The following is a 15,002-nucleotide window of genomic DNA, read 5'->3' as shown; positions in this document are numbered from 1 at the left end:
GATGCATATCTCATAACCTGATACTTTCTGCCCACCGGAAGTATCTTCGATTTTATCTGGGAGCACATCACTTTCAGTACCACGCGTTTCCTTTTGGCCTTGCGTTAGCTTGCAGGGTCTCATCATTGCTACATGGACTTGAAGTTTGTGTTCCCATATCTCGATGATTGGCTGGTGAAGAGCACCTCAGAGGATAGTGCTCAGGAATCCATGGGGATGACTATTCGGGTGCTCTAGGTACTAGGGTTCGTTTTAAACAACCCTGTCCCATCTGCACCCTGCTCAGAAATTAAAATTCATAGGAGCCCTGCTCGACACACAGAAGATTCGAGTCTACCTCCTGGAGGCCAGAGCAGACAGTCCAATCTTGCTGGTGTCCAAGGTTCGAGCCTCTTGGCAGGTCACAGCGTGGCAGATGTTGATATTGCTGGGTCACATGGCATTCACAGTGTACGTTACACCCATGACACGTTTTCTTATGAGACCAGCTCAATGAACCCTGGCTTCTCAGTGGTATCAAGCCATGGGAAACCTGGAGGATGTCATCCAAGTGTCCCAAGAGCTTGTTCTCTCTCTTCACTGGTGGACAATTTGATCCAATTTGACTCTGGGACTTCCATTCCAAATTTCTCAGCCACAAAAAGTGCTGATGATGGATGCATTTCTCCTGGGATGGGGAGCTCATGTTGATGGGCTTCACACTCAAGGAACTTTGTCCCTCCAGGAAACAAATTTTCAGATCAACCTCCTGGAGCTTCGAGTGTTCTGGAACGCTCTAAAGGCTTTCAGAGATTGGCTGTCCCATCAAATTACACTCGCTCAAACAGACAATCAGTTTGCAATGTATTATATCAACAAGCAGGGGGGCACCGGATCACACCCTTTGTGTCAGTAAGCTGCCCGGATGTGGCATTGGGCTCACCTGCTCGGCCTGTTCCTTCAAGCCGCTTATCTGGTGGGAGCAAACACCCTGGCTGACAGACGGAGCAGGATAATGCAACCATACGAGTGGTCTCTCTCAATGGGCATGGCCCACAGGATCTTCCAAGCGTGGGGCACCCCCGCGATGGATCTTTTTGCCACTCAGTCTATCCACAAGGTCCCTCAGTTCTGTTCTAGGCTTCAGGCCCGTGACAGACTAGTGTTGGATGCCTTTCTCCTCAATAGGGGAACAGGTCCCCTGTATTCTTATCCTCCAATACCTCTTAAAAACGTTTTTGAAACTCAAGCAAGACCACAGAATCATGATTCTGATTGCACTGTACCGGTTGAGACAGATTTGGTTCCCTCTTCTTCTGGAATTATCTTCCAAAGAACCGTGGAGATTGGAGTGTTTTCCGACATAGAATGAGGGATCGCTTCTACATCCCAACCTGCAGTCTCTGGCTCTCACAGCTTGGATGTTGAGAGAATTCGCTTCCTTGGGTCTTTCAGAGGATGTCTCCCGAGTCTTGCTGGCTTCTAGCAAAGATTCCACTAAGAGATGTTATTCTTTTAATTGGAAGAGGTTTGCCATCTGGTGTGAAAGCAGGGTCCTAGATCCTCTTACTTGTCCTACACAGATCCTGCTTGAGTACTTGCTACACTTTTCAGAGTTTGGTCTGTAAGGGTTCACCTTAGTGCAATTAGTGCTTATCAACATATAGAGGGTAAGCCTGTCTCTGGACAGTCTTTATTTGTTCGCTTCATGAGAGGTTTGCTTTTGTCAAAGCCCCCTGTTAAATCTCCACCAGTGTCGTGGGATCTCAACGCCGTTCTCATCTAGCTGATGAAAGTTCTTTTTGAGCCACTGAATTCCTGCCATCTGAAGTACTCCACGCCCCCTAGGCCCATTTTATTGTGTCCCAGGCTGCACTCTCATTCAGATTGTTTATGGTTTCAGGTTAGTCTGTGTCATGTCTTCACCATTGTGAGGCCCAATTGACCAGTGTTTGTTGTTATGGGTGAGCCTGGATGCTAGAGATTCCACACACGTGAAAATATAAGAGCTGTCCTCGGAAAATTCTCCGAGGACAGCAGGCTTCATATTCTCACAATCCTGCCCACCTCCCCTTGGAGTTATCTATTTCATTGTTTTTGCTTTAAAATTAAACTGAGAGGGCTGCGTTCTCATGAGGAGTGGGAAGGCACTCGCGCATGCGCACTAGAGTGCACCTCACGCTTTGCAAAGCTCTGGGTTTTTATTTACTTACATAGTAGATGACGGCAGAAAAAGACCTGCACGGTCCATGCAGTCTGCCCAACAAGATAAACTCATGTGTGTATACCTTACCTTGATTTGTACCTGTCTTTTTCAGGGCACAGACAGTATAAGTCTGCCCAGCACTATCCCCTCCTCCCAACCACCAGCCCCGCCTCCCACCACCGGCTCTGGCACAGACCGTATAAGTCTGCCCACCACTATCTTCGCCTCCCAACCACCAGTTCCTCCTCCCACCACCGGCTCCTCCACCCAATTTCGGCTAAGCTCCTGAGGATCCATTCCTTCTGCACAGGATTCCTTTACGTATATCCCACGCATATTTGAATTCCGTTACTGTTTTCATCACCACCTCCCGCGGGAGGACATTCCAAGCATCCACCACTCTCTCTGTGAAAAAATACTTCTTGACATCTTTTTTGAGTCTGCCCCCCTTCAATCTCATTTCATGTCCTCTTGTTCTACCGCCTTCCCATCTCCAGAAAAGATTTGTTTGCGGATTAATACCTTTCAAATATTTGAACGTCTGTATCATATCACCCCTGTGCCTCCTTTCCTCCAGGGTATACATGTTCAGGTCAGCAAGTCTCTCCTCATTCATCTTGGAACGCAAATCCCATACCAATCTCGTAGCTTTTCTTTGCACCGCTTCAATTTTTTTTACAGCAAGGTACGGCCTCCAAAACTGAACACAATACTCCAGGTGGGGCCTCACCAATGACTTGTACAGGAGCATCAACACTTCCTTTCTTTTGCTGGTCACACCTCTCTCTATACAGCCTAGCAACCTTCTCGCTACGGCCACTGCCTTGTCACACTGTTTTCGTCGCCTTCAGATCCTCGGATACTTGATCATAAATGCTGGACTGGATGACACGGATCAGCATCTACCCACACAATATGAAGCTTCTGTCCTAGGAGAATTCTGTCTACAGATAAATAATTTCACTGTTTCAAAGGCTGAACCAAGGTCTAAGAGGATCCTTGCAAGGTAGGACAGCAGAGGGGTAAGTATGGTGACCCGTGATCCAGAGGGCAGTGGATTTTGAAGGGTTTGATTCTAAGCTATTAGAAGATAACCAGTTGTCGATGCCATTTAAACAAGATTGTCATGGGGTCATATCTTGGTGATGAAGATTTTGGGTAGACACAAGAAGAAAGTCGTCAGCATAAATGTAAAACCAGATTGCAGTCTCTTGGATTAGGGTGGCCAGGGAACTAAGAAGAAGGTTAAAGACAAGTGGGGAGAGTACCGTGCCCTTGGGGACACCACAGGAGAGCAAGCCTGGAGTATATTTGGAAAAGGGAAAGAGACACCTTGAAGGAACGGTTGGCAAGGAAAGGAGAAAACCAGACAAGTAGAGATCTTGAAATATCTATGGACTATGATCTGGGTAATAAGAGTGAGTGGTTAACAAAGTTAAATGCCGAGGCCGAAGAGAGGAGAAAAACAGCATCACGTCGATTAAAAGCAGTATGAATGTCGTTAAGAGAAGCTACTATTGTTTCAGTGGAGTGACCCAGCTGGGAACAGGACCAGGTGGGGTGCAGCAAATTTGATGCCTCAGTGTGTTGCAGAAGCTGTGAAAATACAGCTCAGTGAGTTTAGAGAAAATGAAGATTAGAGATAGGCTGACAGTTTCAGAGAGTTGAGGAATCTAAAGATGGTTTCTTTTAAGATAGGCCAAATGACTGCAATCTTCCAGGGTGGAGGAACCAACCCTGATGAGAGGCTGCAGTTAACCATAGCCAGTGAAAGAGGATGATATAGTAGAATTGGAAAAGGTACAGCGAAGGGCGACGAAAATGATAGTGGGAATGGGACGACTTTCCTACGAAGAGAGGCTGAGAAGGCTAGGGCTTTTCAGCTTGGAGAAGAGACGGCTGAGGGGAGATATGATAGAAGTGTATAAAATAATGAGTGGAATGGATCGGGTGGATGTGAAGCGACTGTTCACGCTATCCAAAAATACTAGGACTAGAGGGCATGAGTTGAAGCTACAGTGTGGTAAATTTAAAACGAATCGGAGAAAATTTTTCTTCACCCAACGTGTAATTAGACTCTGGAATTCGTTGCCGGAGAACGTGGTACGGGCGGTTAGCTTGACGGAGTTTAAAAAGGGGTTAGATAGATTCCTAAAGGACAAGTCCATAGACCGCTATTAAATGGACTTGGAAAAATTCCGCATTTTTAGGTATAACTTGTCTGGAATGTTTTTACGTTTGGGGAGCGTGCCAGGTGCCCTTGACCTGGATTGGCCACTGTCGGTGACAGGATGCTGGGCTAGATGGACCTTTGGTCTTACCCAGTATGGCACTACTTATGTACTTATGTAAGGCCGTGAGAGGGAATTCTGAGCCACTTGAGATGAGGTCCAAAGAGCAGGTAGTCTTCCTGGATGCATCAAATAATTTAATAAATGTGGTCAGTGAGGTTAAATTAAACTGAGATTAGGTGGAAAATGAGGGCGTGAAAGGGAGTGATCAGAAGAACTGGGAAGGAGAGAAGAACATGGGGATGATTGGGGGGGGGGGGGGGGCGCTTTGGAAACTGAAGGAAGGGGGGAGGTCCAAAGAGACTCAACAACATTCAAGAGAAAATAACAAGCAAAATTGGTTACAGACAGGGTAGAAGGTAAGGATGACATAGGGGCTACCGAAGAAAGTTGAGATAGAATGGAAAACAGCTTCTTTGGATGAGTTATTGATTAAATTTAAAGAATAATGATGCTGAAGAGGCGAAAGTTGGGAGTGGTAAAGGTGTAGATGATATGCCGGTGATGAAGATTGGCAGAAGAATTAGGTCTCCGCCAGATCTGCTCAGCACATTGCAAGTGTCTCAAGTAATTGGAGGTTACTTGATAGCGTCTGAGAATTTGAGCTTTGTGTACTCTTACAATGCTGCATAGTTTGCACAAACTAGTTTTCATTAACAGTCCTGCGAAAGGGCATACAGTACAGTTTGATGCTTTTTCCAGATTCTGAGTTTGCACTGTCACGGAGTTTAGTAAGATCTTTTATCTGACCTACTACGTTACATTTTTGCAGACTTATCCACCTATCGAGAATATTGCCTGCAAAATTTGAGTGGTATTCCTAAATTTTGACTTTACCACATGCATCTGTTTACTAGTTGGTTGACAGATGACAAAAGTGTTGTGAATGTCTCTCTGGTATTCCTGTAATTGATATCACACTGAGGGCCAAATGTGCTAAATGTTTTTTTCTCTTTTTTTCTGTCTCCCTGGGCAAAAATTCACAATTCATTGCCCTTCATAGGCTCACAGAATGCAGCATTCTGAGCCAGCATATATGCTCAATCCCTTTGACTAAACCCAGCCTTTCAGAAATGTAACAAAGCTCAGCAATTACACTGCCTCTCATATTTCCTTTTCCCTCCCCCACTAGCAGAAGGTATGGGGTACCCTTCTTTGGAGAATTACTATCAGTTTTGATATATTCAGCATGCATTCAGTCCCAGCTCTCCTTTTGCAGATTTTTCTTTTAAAAATAGCCCCATGCTGCCCCACTTGCTGATTTAGTCATAGGGATTGAGCATATGTGATGGGTCACATGACTCACCAATGCATATCCTTTGAAGTTCTAATTTTACAGAAAGACAATCAGTTGTAAATAATAATTATTTACAGAGTATTCTTACTAGAAGGGGGCAGGTTCATAGCAGTAGCCCATTTATTTGACAAGCAAACCATTTTTAGTCTGTGTGTTAATTATTGTGACATTTTGGCTTGAAAATACCTCAAAATACCCTTTTTTTTTTGTTCTATTTTTTAAGGTCATTCTGTTCCTTTAATCCTACAAAATACATTTCATGCACAAGCTTGTGAAGAGCTTTTCAAACACTTGTGCATCAGTGGGACACCAAAGATACGATTGCACACGGGCCTTCTCCTTGTTCAGCTTTGTGGTGGAGAGCGCTGGTGGGGCCAGTTTCTCTCCAATGTTCTTCAAGAGCTCTATAACTCGGAGCAACTTCTCATTTTTCCACAAGACAGGTAAGCTGGTGTGGCACACTTGCTGGTAAGTGGAAAGCTAATCTAAGCCATGTGTCAAAGCAAATTTATTTTATTGGTGGGTTGGATGCTATATCACAGCTTGACAGTGGTATAAAAATGATTTCACAATGGCAGTTGTGAGAATTTGTAAAGTAAAACAATTGTAAGTAGCAGAGGTATTTACTTGTAAATAATGATCTCTGGTGGCCTAAAAGTCTCAAAATTACCACAATTGTTGACATTCTTATAGTTGAACAATAGAGAAATACTTTTCATTGTTTTAAGTTATTGTTTACCCATGAACTACTCTTGTTTCTTTTGAGCCTCTAGCTGAAGCAAAATATGTATCACATAAGGATGTGGTGCAGTGAGTCAGTTACAGCCACCCAGGACTTCCCATTTGTTTACCACTTTCTCTCTCCAGACCTTTGAGAAGTCTTCTGTTCATTCCAGTACCTTTCCCAAATATACTCCTGGACCAGTTGATAAATGTTGCTTTAGAACCAGGGTGAACAAACTTTAAGAAGGCGGCAACTTAGCTAGGTTTCATGATTATTGCAAAGTATAAGCACAAGACCTAGTTGCATACACTGTAGGTAATGCATTCAAACAGATCTCATGGACAGTCATTGTGGAAATCAGAAAAACCTGTCTTGAGTTGTGGTACTCAAGAATTATTTTTGCCTACCCTTGCAGTGAAGATTGAGCTTCTTCCTAGGAGCTATGAATGCAGCATCCAAAATCTTTGCTGGCCCAAGTTAGGAGTTGGGGCAAGAGATCAAACCTGGGTTCCCTACTTGGCTACATGCAATATTGCTGCCCATTGGGCTAGTAACTGAACATAAGAGCATAAGCATAGCCATACTGATGCAGACCAAAGGTCCATCAAGCCCAGTATCTTGTTTCCAACCGTGGCCAATCCAGTTCACAAGTACCTGGTAAGTTTTAAAGTACTTTGTGAAACTTGTAGACAGTCTCATGTTTCATTGATTATCATTTTAGTTTTGGAAAGCAATAATGCATATCATCCAGCTTCTTCAAATGTTACGGGGCTTGTTTTTATTTAAAGTAAGAGGAAAATATAGAAATTCAAAAATCTGCACATTTGAATGCAGCAATAAACATTTTATTAGTGGAGGAGTAGCTTAATGGTTAGTGCAGAAGCCTGAGAATCTGGGGAACCGGGTTTGATTCCCACTGCAGCTCCTTGTGACTCTGGGCAAGTCAATTAAACCTCCATTGCCCTAGGTACAAAATAAGTACTTGAATATATGTAAACCTCTTTGATTGTAAGTACAGAAAGGTGGTATATCAAGTCTCATCCCCTTTCCCCTATTATACTATCACCTACAACTTTATTGCTTTGTGCCTTGGTGGACTAATATAGTAACAGCATTACTTAGCATTAAACTGCAATGACAAAAATACTGAAAACTAGCTTTGAAAGAATTGTTTTGTTCTTAATTTCTAGTCATATAGCTTAACTTATGATCATTCTTCCTAAAAGAATATCCTGAAAACAGAATTTGAGTTAAATATTATTAGCTAGTGATTTTCATGGCCCGTTAGAAGTACTTCCCACAGGCAGAATATATTCTAATAGATGAATATACAATTGATGATAAAATATGTAGCTGCACAGATGCTTTTCTTTTGAATTGACATAGCAGTTCCACAGATATTTTGTCATTCTATATGTAGAATGGCCAAGCTGATCTGTCCAGAAAAGGATGTGGTGTTGGGTGGAGCAAGGACTGGTGTATGTTTGGTGGTAAAATAGAGCTTCTAAACCTATAAACAGTTGGCAGAAAATAGCAGATGTAACTACAAAATAAATATAACTGATTGTCTACAGCTATTTATGCATTTTGAAAATGGCAGTTTAACCCGCACATGGGATTAGCATTTTTAAAATAACCAATTTTCATCTTTGGGAATGGCTTTGAAAATTGTTTTCTTAAGAATGGCTTTTTAAAGATTTGCCCCAATTAAAACTGACACCTTGAAAGCTTCATTCTTAGTAATCCTTAATTTTCTCCCATTTCTCATTTTCTTCCTCCACTACCTTTAAAGCCATCCTTGAGAGCAATAGTCCGAGGTGATACAAGACCATAATTCACTTCTCAGCCTCATACTTGTGACCTTGAATTCCATCTGTAAGTAGAGATGGTTAGGAATACCACCTTCCTGAGGAGCTCCAGCTGCTGTCTCTGCAGCAGCCCAAGATCTATTAACCTAAGAAGCAGAATTCAGGTCCAGAAGTTATGCAAGATCTTCTAAATGCATGGAACTTTCACTAAGAATTAAGCTGGACTTTTAAAAATATAATTTAACTTGACGATGCACATAGTTTTCATGTATGACTTACTCTTTTTCAAATATTTTTTAAAGTTCCTTGAACAGTGTAACATGCTAAAAGATTTTTTCTTTTTTTTATGTGCAGAGTCTTCATGTTGTTATCTTGTATTGGCCAAAGATCGCTTAGTAACAGTGGAGTTTTAGAAAGTTTGCTTAATCTCTTGGACAACTTACTGTCACCTCTGCATTCTCACTTTCCTGTGCACAGACACACTGAAGGTATTGTTTTGCTTATTATTGTAACTTATGTCCTCTCCTTCAGGGGCTCTCCCATTGAATTTTTGATCATGGTGTTTATCAAAAAGGCTGACTTTGAACTTTCTCAAAGTATTGGAGCCGCCTCTTGTATGACGGGAGGTTATTGGGGGTCACTGACATTATTTTATGGTCATTAATTTCAACTGCAAACAGTTGCTTAGTTTTGTTGTATTCCTCTTGGTGGGGAGGGAGGCGGGTGAGAGGTCATATAGGGTTTGATCATCTTTGACTGTGCTAGGTGGTTGTTCTGCCTTATGCCAAAGCGTGATGGTATGACTTTTATTGGTATTTTCACATGTGATTATTCTTTGTTCTCATTTTTGTATTGCTCTGTTTTCTACAAATGTTTTGAATAAAAATTAAATAAAAAAAAAAAGGCTAACTAGTCATCTTTCCCTCTACAGTTCCATGATATTAGTTCTTTAGCAATAGTACCACGTAAGAGGGGAAGGGGTAGGCTAGTGGTTAGAACAGTTACTCCCAAAGTGTGGATCAGTAAATGGTATCAGTGTTTTTTTTTCCTCTCTCTCTCTGGACTTCAAGTTAGACCTATGCCTAGTAGAGAAAGTCAGCATTGGGGCCTGTGTCTTTGTAAATGTAAACCTTTACAGGCCCTGCTCTCTTCTCCTGCATGGGCTTCTTGTTAAACTGGGAAACCCATACAGTGTACTGGGAATCTGTGAGTACACGCTGATAACTGCTTTCTAGGCCTATCTTAGAAGCCCTGGTGGTCTAATGGCATTGTCAGGACAAGAGTGACCCTATTGCTTCTGCCCATGCCAGCTTTGCAGTCAAAATGGCTGTTGCAACTTCACAGCATCTTCACAAGATTGCCCTTGGGAAGTCACAGCAGCCATTTTGAGGTTGGAGCTGGCATGAGCAGGAGCAACTGGGGATCACTCTTGCCCTGACAAGGCCACTAGACTACGAGAGATTCTGAGGTAGGCCTGTGGAGGTCTTACAGGTGGTGGGTGGGTGATGGTTGGGGAGGGCGGGGACTGACACTTTTGGTTTCAGCTGTAACTGAGTGACATTTCAGCCACAGATTAGGTTTTGGCCAAAACTGAAACCCCCAGTTTTGATTGCCCTCTGCTGGCTAATGTTTTATATCATTATCTTGGGTCATGTGAATTTTTGAAATGGATTAAATTGGATAAACATTTGGGAAGCATTGGGTTAGAACTAGAGCTGTAATGAATAGCATGTTTTACTATTCGTACGATTATGAATAATGAAAAATATTATTCGGCTGAACATGAATACCAAATTTGGGGCTGGATCAAATGGAATATAAGTATCTGGCACAGCCCTAGTTAGAGCATGCAATCTGAGAACCAGGGAAGGTAGTGATTAAATCGTATTTCTCGCACTGATGCTGCTTGTTAACCTTGGGCACATCATTTTATCTTTGACTGCTTCAGGTATATATTTGGGGGCTTGTTTTCTAAAGGTTTTCTCCAATTTTAGACCTATGAGAAAAATGTTTAGTTGATACTTCCTTGTCCCCAGCGAGCTTACACTCTAAGAACCGTATGTTTGTTAAATTGTACAGCGCTTCGTAACCCTAGTAGCGCTCTAGAAATGTTAAGTAGTAGTAGTATGTACTATACCTGATTGTAACTTGCTTTGATCTCACATTTGTTAAAAGAGGTATTCAAATAAGGGATAGCCTTTGTTGTTTGGCATTATGGAACCTCATACTATGTGCAGTAGTTGACTGTGGTCAAGATGGCATGATTATTCCAGCAGAAATGTTAGCAAAACCACTGACGTAATACAAAAAACTTCTGAAGGTAATTCCTTTTTATTTTTAGGAAACGTCTTGGGTCTTTCTCTCCTTTTCAGTTAAAGCAAAGAGGGACCTGGAAATGGGGGAAGCATATTTTTAACTTTTTTTTTCACACCTAGAAATTGCTGTTCCACTTTCTGCAGAGAGGCACAGTCGCCTACAAGCAGTGAAAAAATAGTTAATTGGCCATTAATGACATACAGGATGCCTTTGAAAGCAAGGTAGCCTGTGCCAGTGCTGACTTTCAGGAAAAGTAGGTAGTGGCAGTGGTGGTACATGTTGACGTTCTGCTATATAGATATGATTTTGAAAATATTTAATGGAAGGAATGACTGCAGATAAGTCAATTTGTTGTATTTATATGGAGGGCAAAATATGTACTTTTTTTCTGTTATCAGTGTGTAGCTAATTTAAACATGAGTGGTACTGGGAATGTCAGTTGTGTTCAAGTACAGAAGGCATATATTGGATGTGTTTATACAAAGACTGCATAAATGAGCAATGGTAACACCTGGAAATCTGTGTGTTTCCATAGGGGTGCTGGACATTCCTATGATCAGCTGGGTTGTCATGTTGGTGTCTCGACTCCTGGACTACGTGGCAACTGTTGAAGATGAAGCAGCAGCTACTAAGAAACCGCTGAATGGAAAAGAAAGGGAGCGGTTTGTAGCAGGTATACAAACAGTATTTCTGTAACTAGGAATTGGAAAAAGTGAGGGAAAGCGTACACGTCCATTGGTGCAGTGTTTTGTAATTTATTTTTCTGAGGCAATCCATTAAACATAGCAGCAGGATATGTAATTGTACTGACACAATTTGAGTGATGTATGAAAATGTGTAGTACACGTGTCTAGTTTTTGTCAGTAGACTAAAACATAAAAGTACTTTGAGAACGCTGTTCTGGGTTTTTGTATTACTGTCCCTGTGAAGTCGCCTATGTCTATAGAAAAAGCAAATCTAGATTCATGTCTAAATCTTATTAGCTGAAGACAGATATAAATTGTGTTTAGAAAATATTCAATGACTGTTTAATCGTAAATCTACAAAGAATTAAGCTAACCCTTCCCCTACAACAATGTTTTGGACCTCCATTAGACTTAGCTGAATATTGACACCGATATTAGGATATTCAGAATTAATTAAGCATGAGAAGACAAAAATTAGAGAGAAGTCTAAGGCTGAGCCTCCGTAAAATCTCCAGTAGCATCACCTCTCCCACTCTGAGTTGGCCATTCTCAAATTTAAGTGCCATTTATATGCCAGAGCCATTCACCATGAATAACTTCCTGCTGTGTAGCTCTCATTTCTCTGAGGACAAGCAGGATTCTACTTAACACACATGGGTGACATCGTCTGATGCTCCCACAACTCAAGGGTATACCAAAGATGACACTTCCCACGCTTAACAACACAAACACGGGTAGGTGCAACTTGATCCAGGGCACAAACCAGTGCACCATGCCACTTAGCCACTGCCTCACCAACAGACATTCTTCTCAACGTATGAAGTTCCTGCAATGTAGGAAGCCAAGCCGCACAAAAATCCTGTAGCTCAAACTTCAACCACTTAGTTGCCACAGCCATAATTCAACTAGGCACACTTAGTTTTGCAACAGCAAAGTAAAAGAGAGTAAACATGATCTGTCCAAGGCACAGCAGAAACCACAGTATCACAATACAAATGCATTCTATTCCCAACATTAAGGAACACCAATTCCAATACTCGGCCGTCAACATGGGTTGGCGCCAACATCACCTTCTACCAACCTAAACAAGACATCAAAAATAAAACCTTGAACAACCAAATCAGAACCTCTCATATCAATATGCAAATTGAAATCTTCTAAAATCACAGTATTTTCAGTCAGCAGATCCAAGGTACTACCAGCTTCAATTAAAAAAAAAAAAAAAGAAGAGAGAAATCCTGATACAAAATACCATGAGGACAATACAACAAAAGAAAATTTACAGAAGCAGATTTTAAAAACAAAGGTTCAATAGAGGAACCTATAATAAAACTGTTACTCGCAATTGCATAGACTCTTTAAATACCACTATCACCCCCTACCTCTGCCCTCCTGAGGACAAGAAATAGTGGCATATGAAGGAGGCGTTAACTGAGAGATGATTGCTGAATCAGAATCCGGTAACCAGCTCTGTGAGACATAAAACATCAAGCCAAAAATCTGTCATCAAAATCATACATGACATGAATCTTATTTTGCACAGACCGCACATTGATTAAAATAACCTGTAAACTCTGCATATCCCCACCACAAACACCATGAGAACCTACCCTCTGCAACGGCAAAGATAATACCGCATTATCCCTCTAGAGCCTTCATCGGGCTACTTCTGGAACTTAATGTCCTGCTCAATGACATCAGGGGGTGGAGTCTCAAGCCTTAACAGGCTGACAGGAACTAAGCTGGTGGCACAGTTCTTCATGGGTTGCAGCTCAGCTCCCCCCAGCACACACACAGTGTAATCAGTGATTGGGGAAGCCATTAGTAAGCACACTTTATCCATTTGGCTAGTAGATTGCTTCACTTTTACATATGCCCAGGCTTGGCTGACTCTTTAGGATCATGTCATGGCTCACAATATCAGAGCTTTGGTAGCGCATTTGAGATCAGCTTTCATTGAGGAGATTTGCAAAGCTGTAACATGGTTTTCGGGCCACATATTCACATATCACTACTGTCTTGAGCAGGATTCCTGAGGTGACAGTTGGTTCAGTCAAACAGTTCTACAGAATTTGTTTTGTGTCTAAACTCCAACTCCACCCTCTTAGGCTCATTTTTATTCTTTTCCAGGCTGTACCAATGCAACAGAATTGTGTATTAGTTCTAGTTTAATTTGGTTCCCAGTTAGCCTTTTGTGGTGCAGTTCCCTGTGGTCCATTGTTTGCTGTTTTTGTTGAGCCTGGTAGACAGGGATTCCCATATGTGCTAAGCAGTATCCTGCTTGTTTTCAGAAAAAGTGAAGTTACTCACCAGTAGCTAGTGTTCTCCAAGGACAGCAGAACACACATTCCAACATACTCCCTCCCTCCCCCCCCCCCCCCACCTCCACTAGGAGTTGCATTTCTTGCGCTTTTTTCCTAAATTGCTAGTACTGTGTGATTGAATCAGGCGGGAAAGTGCTCACCCATGCACAGTATGGTGCCAATGGCTTCTGTAATTTCTAGAACACTGTGTAGCATCCAGAACATAAGCATTGCCATACTGGGTCAATCTGAAGGTCCATCAAGCCCATATCCTGTTTCCAGCAGAGGCCAGTCCAGGTTGCAAGAAGCTGGCAAGATCCCAGAACAGCAATACAGATTTTATGCTGCTGCTGCTGCTAGAACATGCAGTGGATTTTCCCATCTTAATGGCTTATGGACTTTTCTTTTAGGAAGTTACACAAACTAGTTAAATTAGAAATGGGGGGAAGGCCGACAGTTGCTCAAAAGCGCATGGTTCGGGATAAAGTATCTTTCAAAGATATCACCAAAACAGGGAAGATAGGGTATCCTGATAATGAGGTTGCAAAAGAGACAGTAGTAGATCACGTATCCCTAAATAAAAATCAGACAAAAGATTGCAAATTAGTACTGTCAAGTCCTAAGCATGATGTAAATAGGAGCAACAAACATAGTTTGAAATGTCTATATGTGAATGCCAGGAGCCTAAGAAATAAGATGGGAGAGTTAGAATATATTGCACTAAATGAAAAATTAGATATATTAGGCATCTCTGAGACCTGGTGGAAGGAGGCTAACCAGTGGGACAGTCATATCAGGGTACAAATTATATCGTAGTGATAGGGTGGATCGAATTGGTGGAGGGGTAGCATTGTATATTAACGAGAGCCTTGAATCAAATTGATTGAAAATTCTGCAGGAAACAAAACACTTCTTGGAATCACTGTGGATTGAAATTCCATGTGTAAAGGGGGAAAGGATAATGATAGGAGTGTACTACCGTCCGCCTGACCAGGATGAACAGACGGATGCAGAAATGTTAAAGGAAATTAGGGGCGCAAACAAACTGGGCAACACAATAATAATGGGTGATTTCAATTACCCCGATATTGACTGGGCAAATGTAACATCGGGACACGCTAGGGAGGTAAAATTCCTTGATGAAATCAAGGACTGCTTTATGGAGCAGCTGGTACAGGAACCAACGAGAGAAGGAAAAATTCTAGACCTAGTCCTTAGTGGTGCGCATGATCTGGTTGGTGCGGGAGGTAATGGTGCTGGGGCCGCTTGATAAGTGATCATAATATGATTGGATTTGATATTAGCTTTGAAGTAAGTATACATAGGAAATCAAATACATTAGCGTTTAACTTTAAAAAAAGAGACTATGATAAAATGAGAAGAATGGTAAAA

At 41.9% G+C, this 15,002-nt stretch overlaps 1 protein-coding gene across 1 annotated transcript in view; it reads left to right on the top strand.

The window, feature by feature from the left end:
- BIRC6 (baculoviral IAP repeat containing 6) overlaps positions 1-15,002 on the top strand; it is a 965,314-nt gene that overhangs the window by 348,585 nt on the left and 601,727 nt on the right. Inside the window, 3 exon segments of the mRNA XM_030196513.1 lie at positions 5,997-6,216; positions 8,660-8,793; positions 11,157-11,294. Coding sequence (XP_030052373.1) covers positions 5,997-6,216; positions 8,660-8,793; positions 11,157-11,294 — 492 coding nt within the window.

The sequence above is a fragment of the Microcaecilia unicolor genome, chromosome 3 (assembly GCF_901765095.1).
Source record: "Microcaecilia unicolor chromosome 3, aMicUni1.1, whole genome shotgun sequence".
Classification (NCBI taxonomy): domain Eukaryota; kingdom Metazoa; phylum Chordata; class Amphibia; order Gymnophiona; family Siphonopidae; genus Microcaecilia; species Microcaecilia unicolor.
The sequence above is the reverse complement of the archived record's forward strand: the minus strand, read 5'-3'. Positions and strand labels throughout refer to the sequence as shown.